General features: G+C 35.0%; 1 protein-coding gene and 1 long non-coding RNA gene across 3 annotated transcripts; both read right to left on the bottom strand.

The window, feature by feature from the left end:
- Window positions 1–57: 57 nt before the first annotated feature.
- On the bottom strand, window positions 58–1,768 carry LOC127519417 (uncharacterized). Of its 2 annotated transcripts, none has more exons than XR_007931815.1 (4): window positions 1,633–1,768; window positions 409–578; window positions 215–301; window positions 58–100 (listed from the first exon to the last, which is right to left on the bottom strand). It is a non-coding gene; the product is annotated as an uncharacterized LOC127519417 (long non-coding RNA). The 2 variants fall into 2 exon arrangements; XR_007931814.1 differs by having other exon boundaries at window positions 61–128.
- Window positions 1,769–2,832: 1,064 nt separating this feature from the next.
- On the bottom strand, window positions 2,833–4,786 carry LOC127519412 (SLAM family member 5-like). Its single transcript, XM_051907118.1, has 6 exons — window positions 4,641–4,786; window positions 3,879–4,166; window positions 3,491–3,739; window positions 3,324–3,392; window positions 3,089–3,174; window positions 2,833–2,980 (listed from the first exon to the last, which is right to left on the bottom strand). Exons 1-5 carry the CDS (start codon window positions 4,696–4,698, stop codon window positions 3,116–3,118), a joined length of 723 nt encoding a protein of 240 aa, XP_051763078.1. The 5' UTR covers window positions 4,699–4,786; the 3' UTR covers window positions 2,833–2,980; window positions 3,089–3,115.
- Window positions 4,787–10,751: the final 5,965 nt, after the last annotated feature.

Genomic DNA, 10,751 nt, shown 5'->3' with positions numbered 1-10,751 from the left:
TTCCTGACCTTTAAATATTTAAAGCACAGATTGTGAAGTATGCAGCAGCACTACCTACCAAATGGATGCTCTCCCCTCTTTTCTCTTTTCTTCCACTTTACTAAAATAGTAAATGGAGAACATAACCACTGCTGGGTTAACAGAAATACTGTTAATGCTTAAAAAAATGATACATTGGACACTGTGTAAAAAAAATTACATTTTCTACTCTTACATGTGATGATAATCCGGACCAGAGAAGGCGGCCTTCTCAACATCCCGCAGAGAAATTCTGCAGCCCAGCCAGGCCATATATGATGGTCTATCAAAAGAAAATTGTTCATTAAAATATACACAAATCTAGGAATTGAGGTCAAATTGAATTAATCATAACATTGCATCTCCCAAAAGAATGTTTGCAAATGTTACCTTCATAGAGAACTGCATTTGAAATGGCTCTCCAAATGGGATTTCACTTTGCTCCACTTTGTTGGGTGAAACAAAGCAGAGCTGCAGAACGGGCAGAGGAGCTCCTTGCAGCATGTGGTGCATCTCTTAAGTTCACGAAAGGATCTTCCTTCTTGGATTGTTATGTGTTTCTTGAAAAAGAGAGAGTCCAATTGGTCAAATAAAACATTTTAAGTTAATTTCATATAAATAAATAGACATAAATTAGGCCTAAGCCTAGTACTTGACCAATTTATTTATTATTCTTTTGTCATATATTGCCTGCACTGAAATCACTTATAGAGTACACATGACACAATCTAACACGTGGTATTATTATTATGATGGCCTCTCTGTTATGTCTGACTATTAAAACTGTCAAATGCCTCAATCAACATTACAAAAACAATGTCAACATGAAGAGACATGCTCATAACATGTATTGTAGGGTAAACATGCCCAGGTAAAAAAATACTATAGTAATTTATAGTAAATACTATAGTTTTTTTTTACCCATACTATAGTAAAGTACTTGAATTAATTTGTTGTGGTAATTCTATAGTTGCTGTGGTAACATAACAACTATAGTAATATAATCAAATTATTTTACCCAATACTGTACTAAGTTTTCTACAACTATAGGGTATATACAATATACACTACAGTTTACTGTAGTAAAAAATAAAGTATACTACAGTATTTATTACAGTTTATCAGTTCACTGTATACTACAGTATGCTAAGGGATTTATTAACAAAGTGTTGTAAATACTATTATTTATACAATATAAGATACTACAATTTACTATAGTATGGTTCAAAAACACTATAGTATTTTCTGTAGTATTTTTTGACCTGGGCAGGCTGACAGTGAGCACGCACATGACAGTTAAAACATTAAGATTATTTTAACTTGCTTAAAATGGAAAAGCATTGAGTAACTAACAAGATTTTACAACGAAGTGCTACAGTTTATTGTACTGCCTAGGATTATTAATCATACCATAGTCACTTGCTAGTCGTGCTACAGTTTTGTTAAACAAATATGCTAACAATTAGTTTTACAGCATTAGAAGCTAATATATAATGGCTATAAAGTGCATTCAAGACTATTTAGCAACTCACGATCACTTCACTTTGCAATTAAATGCATCAAAATTGTTTTTAATGTTAAACAAATAAAAATTGATTTACATTTGATACTCACACTCTGAATGTCGTCCATCTCTTCCGAAAAGCATGCGGTCACTGGTCCTGTAATTCGGTAGGTGGTGTTGTCACTAAAATGTAGGGTCCTAGAAATGCGGTCCTGAAAATGCAGCCTTCGGTTGTGCAGGCAGATGCTACTCTGGCATGTTGCCTCTCTGTCACTATCTTCACATCTCCTCCAGATATCAGCATTGCATTGGACAGTGTCATGTTCATCTGCACTATTCTGAGTTTGAAAGAAATAACCTGGTGATTGTGATCGTAAAACAAATACGTATATTATCCATTGTATATCTGTAGTAATATGCTAAATAATTAAATGGGTTTGTCTTATTAATAGGGCACAAAATAAATAAGGAGCATTTGTGTGTTTTGTAGGCTGGTATCAATGATTTTAAAATAAGTCAACATGACCATGTTTATTTAAACAACAATTACAGAATACATGGTAATTAAAAATTAAAGAATACACGGTAACACTTTATAAATATACAGTAACAAAGCTTACAAATCATTTGCAAACTATTAGTTAATTCATAGTTTATATATTGTAATCTCTACAATAATATATTAATAGCTTATATACAAAAATGAGTTCTTTATTCATTGTTACTGTAATTAACAAAATTATTATTGTTTAATTACTTAATAAAAATAGTTAATGTTTTTAAGCTTTGTTAACAACTTATTAACCATATAAGTAACGTACAGTATTTTAAACCAGTAGTAAAAGAGTTTTTAATATGGTTATTAGGAGTAATTAGTTCTCACTTTAGATTAGGTCACGGAAAATGGGAAAATGTCATTAATTAAATGCATTAAACCAACATTTATTAGACATTAATTGCTTTTATATTCAGCATTCCTTAAAATTATTACAAATACATTAAACACACACACACTAATCAAGCACTTTTTAAAAGCATCTTGACAAAAAAGCTTTTCAGGCTTCCATTTGTGCTTCTTCATTGTTTTGATGAAGTTACAGTTATTATAAATTGTTGAAAGTTGTAATAATGAAGTTACAGTTATTATAAATTGTTGAAAGTTGTAATAATAAAGAATGAGTTTATGTGTCCAAATTTTTGACTGGTGCATTATCATCAATTCTAAAACATATAAACAATATTTCATTCAGCATTGGTTTTGTTGGCCTCAAAGTCTTGAGAAGGTCATGTTTTTCTCTTATTGGGGTTCAACAGCAGGTGGACCTCGAGGGTTGGGCAGGGGCGGAAGAGGACGCTGGCTTTTGGATGGCCTTTGAGATTCGCTACTCTGCATGTACGGCTCATCAGGCTGATTTGCGTGATCTGGCATTAGAGAAACGAGTCGAAACTCTGCTTCCTCTGCGGAACAGATAGATACAGCAGAATGAGAAACAATTGGTTTTGAATGATTGGTTTGAGATGTTTGAGAATGTTCAGAAGCACACCCACACTGAGTGACAATATTACCTCAATCAGACCTACAAATAGATGTTCTCAGTTGTTCTCATCAGTTGTAAGTGTGAATACACAAAAATGGGAATTTATACCTTTTGCTGCAAAATAACATTTTAACAATAATTATAAAATAATATGATATATGATATAATTTTATGTAATAGCTTCATGACTGAAATTCCTCAAAGGCAGCTCTGTGGCAGGAAACATGATCATGAGGAACTTTGTGACAGAAATAGACAATTACCATCATCTTTATTTTCATTGTTGCTGTTCTCTTCTTTTTTTCTGTTCTCATCTTCATTTGCATGTACACCTGTAAGTGGATTATAAAAATATTCTTTGAGTCAACTAATTAAACCAATGTTGTCATACATGATATATATGTAGAATGATTTATTTAGATATATGAACCTGTGTTGGAGCACACCGGCTCAACATCTTTTGCTGTCTTTTCACTGAACATGTTGCTGAGTGTGCATGAGAACTTATCTCCAGATTTGAGCTCAGACCAGCTGACATGTAAAACAGCATGTGTCGTGTTTGACTTCTCTCCATTTTTCGTCCAGGACACAGAAACCTCATTGCTATTCACTGGAATACAAGTCAGATAGACTCCTTCTTCTACACACTCGACTGTGACTGAAGGTTCAGGCACCGGCTCTGAAACACACACAACAACAGCAAGTCTTAATGCTGAGACACACTTGGTCTTGATTTGAAAAGACAAAAAGAGAGGAAAGAAATTACATTTGCCTTCAGTGCAGGTTTAAATCGCAGCAGATCACAAGCTAGTACGTACCTAAAACACAGATCTTCTCTACGGTTTTCTTTATTAATTTTCCATCTTTGTCATAGACTTCGGCTTTGTACTCCCCAGATTTGCTCTTCTGTATGTTCTCCAGTATCAGGGACCCATAGTGGTTAATGATGAGCCCTTCGTTCTTAACATTTGAGCCCTTTTTTGAATACACCCTCCTTTTATCATGTGTCCAGATCAAGTGGCTGTCCTGTGGTAATTTTTCATCACCCAGTCGAATCACAACATTGTCACCCACTGCTTTGTAGGTACATGAAGATACAAATTTACCTAAAAAAATAAAGTGGTATAAAAAGTTTGAGCAAAAGGATCAATAACACAGTGAGAAATGTTGCTGTGTTGCGTATCGAGCACAGTCATCACTTTTCACTATTGCTGACATGACTTGATTTAACACAGACACACGCAAGAGAAAAGACTGATATCTTAAAACACTTTTACTCAAAGGAATGGGTCTTACATGGGAAACACATGACTGGGTGAATAAATATTCATATGAAACCATATGGAATGCTATGAAATGTGAATGGTTTTTAATTGAAAGTAATAAAAACAAACTATTTGTAAAAAGCAGAAAAGTTTAGGTTTCTGTTCCACTACATTGAGGACTGAAAAATGAAACTAAAATTCAACCCAAAACAAAAAACCACAAATAATTCACTGTGAAAAAGGTTTGTGTATAATCAGACAAGTGGCATTACAGAATATATATATATATATATATATAATTAATCAACAACTTACCAGAGGAGAAGATGAAGATTAAACTGAAGAGGAGAATTAATGTCAAGTTTTGCAGCATTTTCACACCGGTCTCTGAGTGAGCTGGTTTGTTTTAAGATGTCAAGCTCTTAGTGGTCTAGTTTCCTGTATGTGCGTCTCTGGGAGTGTGTGCGGGTAACGCTGACAGTAATGGCTCTTCATTTAAAAGACATCTAAAAGAGAAAATTAATTTAATAAAAAAAGTTCATTTTATTATTGTTTGGAAACTTTCATGTGGTAGATTCCATTTATTTATAAATGTGTAACACTTCATAATTTTTACAGTAATAAAGTACTTGCAGATCATTTGGATTATGAAATTATTACTGTTTAAGCTCATTTATAAAGAGTTAAAATATGTCCCCACAAAGATAATACTAGTAATTTTTCACCTTGTGGGGACATTTTTTTGGTCCCCATGAGGAAAACAGCTTATAAATCATACTATGTAATGTTTTTGTTTGTTTGTTTGCTTGTTTTTGTTTTTGAAAATGTGAGAATGCAGAATGTTTTTCTGTGATGGGTAAGGTTAGTGTAGGGGCATAGAATATACAGTTTGTAATGTATAAAAATCATTATGTCTATGGGAAGTTCCCATAAAACATGAAAATACAACGTGTGTGTGTATAGACAGCTCAGTATTGACAGAGGCTGTACATGTGAGCAGCACGACGCATGCGTGTGATGCTGATGCGGGAGCCGGCCAATAATGAGTCGGCGTTCTGACATTGTTGATATTGTTGAATAAAGTCATTGTTTTTGTTTTGTTTTTGCAAACAAAAAGTATTCTTATTGCTTATATAGTATAATATACTTTGAAGAAGATAAAGAAAGAAGTTAAAGAAATACAAACAAGACACGGAGGATTATCTTCGGAATGTGGTACACCCATGGGATATCAGACCAGCAGTTACCACTTCCAACATCAGTGACAGTGTTACCCATGAGACCAGTGTACCAGTCCGTGGATCACCTGGAGCAATACCATGGACAGTGGTTCGAGTGCACAAGTTTCTACCTCTTTTTTGGGTAGACGAGCTCCTCTACAGAGACCACAAAGAAGAAGAAATGCAGAAGAGGTTCAAGAGCCTCAAAGAAGTCTACGACTCAGAGCTTCTCAAAGAGATGGTAATCAATAGTTCTGAAAAAGAACTGTCTGATGATCAAATTGGGGTTTCGTCTAAGGACTGTCATTTGTTCCAACTAGTGGTGCTAATTCTTTTAATCTAAAAGTGGATCTGAAATTATGATATATTTTTTTTCTAAATCAGTTTCTGGTTCATCTACTACACCTTTCAGACCTAAAAGTACTTTTTGCCTGAATGTTTCTAACCATACTATTCATACCTTTTGTCGTTTGGTCGAACAAGATGTGATGAAAACTTCCCTCATAATGTTTCGTTGAATGAGAAAAAAAGCTTTGACTGAATTGATCGATGATCCGAATATTACTATAAAACCTGTGTGTAAAGGAGGGGCGATCGTAGTCCAGAATACGATTAAATACCAGCATGAAATTCTCTCACAATTTCAAAGCGAAAGGTTTTATAAGAAGCTGCCCAATGATCCCACTAATACTTATTGATCTGAGGTGTTTTTCTTTTTAAAGAACGCTAAAACACAAGGTTGGATATCCCAGACAGAGTTTGACTTCTTGTATTGTCAACATCAATTTAGGCCTGTTTTCTACACTCTTCCCAAAATCCATAAAAGGTTAACTGATCCTCCAGTTTGTCCATTTGAGGCGCACAGACTAATTCCCTTTTATCTCCTTTATCCCAGTACGTTGATTTTTATTTATTTATTTTTTTTTTTTATCAAACCATTTGTTCACTCGTTGCCAACTTATATTAGGGATTCTACTGAGTTCATTAATACGATTTCTCAGTTACATGATTTACCTGAAACTTCTTTATTATTAACTTTGGATATAACGAGTCTATATACTAACATCTCACATGAGAAAGAGTTTAGTGCCCTTAGACATTACCTATCAGCGTGCGGCGATGTCCTTCCACCTTCAGAGTTCTTGATTGAGATGGCTTCGTATGTTTTGAAATATAATTATTTCAGTTTTGACAGATTTTTTTCTTCAGATTAGTGGTACAGCAATGGGCTCGATTTTTGTCCCTAAGTATGCCAATTTATTTATGTTTTTTTTTTTTTTTTGTTTTTTTTTTTTGAGCATTGTTATGTAATTAATACTGATACAAATCCTTTCTGTCCACGTATCATTGAATGGTATAGGTAAAGATATATTCTGTATTTTTTTTGGGAGATCACAATGAGGTTGACTTGGAATTCACCTTTAATTCGTCCAGAGTACACTTCCTAGACATGTGGGTGCAGAAAAATGAAGGCAAGTTGATTATGACTTTATATACAAAAGACACGAATCGCAACACTTTGTTGCTCGCTACCAGCTTCCATCCGACTGTTTTTAAAAAGGGACTGCCTAAGAGTCGGTTTTATAGACTGAGGAGGATTTGTTATTCTGATTTAGATTTTATTGAAAAATTGAGAATCATGAAAAAGAAATTTTTAGATATGGGTTATCCTTCTGAATAGATTGATGAAGCATTTAATACATCTTTCCAAAACACACATTCTGAGATGTTAAAAATTAAGACAAAAAAAAAAAAAAAATTTTTACTTTTATTACAACTCATTCATCCAAGTCTTATTTGATAAGATAAATTTTTAAAAAGTACTGGTATTTGTTGTCTTCTGATATCTTTCAGTATCCTCCACTGATTGTGTACAAATGGGCTAGGAATTTGAAAGATCACTTAGTACATGAACTGGTAAAAAATATAGAATCAGTTCTGTGATCACTTGTGTCTCCGAGATATATTTAAAAATATCCTTAGTCCTCCAAGGTTTATAATGGTTGTGAATAGTAGGCCAAATTCTGAAGACAGAAAAAATGCATCCATCCATAAAAAAATGAATCCATATGACACCCGAGGGTTAATAAATGCCTTTTGAAGTGAAGGGATGTGTTTTTGTAAGAAAAATATCCATATTTAAAACTTTACATATTCTAGCTTCCGGCGAAAGACCACATGCAGAATGCACAAGTCGACTTGCGCCAAATGAGTAATCCTCTGACGCGATGTATGATGCAGGATGTAGGAGTATCATAAGCTTAGACGCCTCTCACGGTTCAAACAAATATGGCTGGGCAACAAACTCAAGCTCCTCTTCTCTTATATCGAAATCCACCAACATTTCTCTTTAAAATTTCTCATTTTAAACTTCTAATTCGTGAACAGTTTTTTGTTTTGCTCTCTACCCTGCACGTCATCGTGTCAGGTCAAAGGTTGCTCTTCCGCCCGGAGGTCGTCCTATACACCTAGAATGGCTTGAGAGTAAGTAAATCATGGGACAATTTTCATTTTTGGGTGAACTATGTCTTTAATGAGCTCATTGAAGTAATGAATACATGTTAACAATGATCAGGATATATAGCAAAATTTGGAAAGGTGCATGTTGATCCAGAGTTTGCATCATCTGAAGTCTTTGCAGGAGTTGGGGTCATCTCTTCACAGGTGCTGGTCATCTGAAGTCTTCATAAGAGACTGGATCCAAACTGAAGCTGATGTACTCTGTAATCACCTCGGGACGGGCATCCTGAGATAAAACAGAAAAGTAAATGAAAATAATTAGCGTAGCTGCTGTTCATAACATTAAGCAAAGACAGTCATGTGCCTTTGATCTGATATAACTGGAGTACAAGGTTATGAAATGCATTATGTGAATGCTTGGCTAAGGAGATGCGTCTTTAATCTAGATTTAAACTGAGTGAGTCTGAGTCCCGAACATTTTCAGGAAGGCTATTTCAGAGTTTAGGAGCCAAATGTGAAAACGCTCTCCCTCCTTTAGTGGACTTAGATATCCTAGGTACAACCAGAAGTCCAGAGTTTTGTGATCTTAAAGAGCGTGAAGGATTGTAGGGTGATAGAAGATCGGTTAAATACACAGGAGCTAAACCATTCAGGGCCTTATAGGTCAGTAGCAATACTTTATAATCGATTCGGAACTTAAAGGAGTGGTTCATTGCGATTTCACTTTTTTAACTTTAGTGTGTAATGTTGCTGCTTGAGCATAAACAGTATCTGCAAAGTTACAGCGCTGAAAGTTCAATACAAACGAGAGATATTGTCTTTTAAAGTTATGGCAGTTTAATGCCTACAAAAACGACCAGTTTGGACTACAACAAGCTTCTTCCCGGGTTGGTGACATCATAAACCCTGCAATTAACATAAACCCTGCCCACAGGAACATGCAACAAAGTGGGCGAGGCCATGTCGCACGGCATTATGGAAGCGGAAGAGTTGTCTACACCGGACGCACACGGCGAGATGCAACGCATCAAAAGATAATAGAACCCATTATAATCAGTGATAATGTCTACACTGGATGTGGCGCTGAAGACAGCTTCCAGAATCTACACGAGTTCAATGCTGGATTTGCACAAAGGCTATTACTGAAAGATGAAGTAGTCCCACTTTAAAAGCAGAAGCTGCTGTTTATGGGCCCCTAAATGTAAGTATTTTTTATTGTTTGTACATGTCTTTTAAATGTATTATGTTGCTATTTTTTGGTTGCATCAAGGACGTAAACAAAGACCAACGCATTTTTGCTTTGAAACAGCGGTGTAGAATAAAGGTAAAATATATGAAAAATACAGCGTTTTTTTTTTTAAAACGAAGCATTAAGACATGTTAAACTGCACCCCATAAACACAATCAAGCCTAGAAAAAAATCAGTGAACCACCCCTTTAATAGGTAACCAGTGTAGAGATGATAAAATTGGTGTTATATGATCATATTTTCTTGACCTGGTAAGAACTCTCGCAGCTGCATTTTGAACTAATTGTAGCTTGTTTATTGAGGAAGCAGGACAACTAGCTGCATTACAGTAATCTAGTCTAGACATCATGAATGCATGGACTAACTTTTCTGCATAAGAAACAGATAACATATTCCATAGCTTAGCAATGTTTCAGAGGTGGAAGAAGGCTGTTTTTGTAACATATGAAATCTGATTTTCAAAGGTCAAGTTGCTGTCTAATATAACACCCAGGTCTTTAACCGTAGACGATGGACATCTGGTACATCCTTCTAAATGCAGACTGTAGTCTAAGAGATTCTGTGTTCAAGTTTTTGGTCCAATAAGTAATACTTCAGTCTTATCTGAATTTAATAGAAGAAAATTACTGGGCATCCAGTGTTTTATATCTTTAACACACTCTGTCAATTTGGATAATTTAGAGATTTCATCTGGTCGTGATGAAATATATAACTGAGTATCATCGGCATAGCAGTGGAAACTAATTCAGTGTTTTCTTATAATATTACCAAGTGGCAGCATATATATTGAAAGTAACAGAGGGCCTAACACAGATCCTTGCGGCACTCCATAATTTACTGATGTTTTCTTAGATTTTCCCCATTTAAATATACAAAATGGTAACGGTCTGATAGGTAAGATCTAAACCACCTTAACGCCTGTCCCTGAATACCAATGTAATATTGTAGTCAATCTAGGAATATTTTATGATCTATAGTGTCGAACGCAGCACTGCGATCAAGTAACACTAGTATTGTTATACAGACTTGGTCAGAAGCTAGAATTTTAACGAGATGGGTATGGATTTTAAATGGGTCTGTAATTTGCTAATACATTTGGATCTAATTGTGGTGTCTTAATGAGAGGCTTAATAACTGCCAGCTTGAACGGTCTTAGGACATAAAGACGAGTTAATAATATTGAAAAGAGACTCTTCTGTAACAGGTAACAATTCTTTCAGTAGTTTTGGGTATTGAATCTAATAAACATATTGTTGGCTTAGACGCTATGATACGTTTATTTAGCTCTTCCTGTCCTATAGTTGTGCAACTGTTCTTGATAGGCAATAATTGAAGCTGAATCATAAAACGCTGTCAAAGGTTGTACATTTACAATTGTTTTTCTGATGCTTTCGATTTTCTCAGTGAAGAAATTCATAAAGTCTACTCTGCGATGCGCCACGCATTATGTAATCACATTGGAAAGGTCACGCGTGACGTAGGCAGGAGTACCGCGGT

This window comes from Ctenopharyngodon idella, chromosome 9 (genome assembly GCF_019924925.1).
Source record: "Ctenopharyngodon idella isolate HZGC_01 chromosome 9, HZGC01, whole genome shotgun sequence".
Taxonomy (NCBI): domain Eukaryota; kingdom Metazoa; phylum Chordata; class Actinopteri; order Cypriniformes; family Xenocyprididae; genus Ctenopharyngodon; species Ctenopharyngodon idella.
Note: the sequence above shows the minus strand (reverse complement) of the source record. Positions and strands in the feature narration are given on the sequence as shown.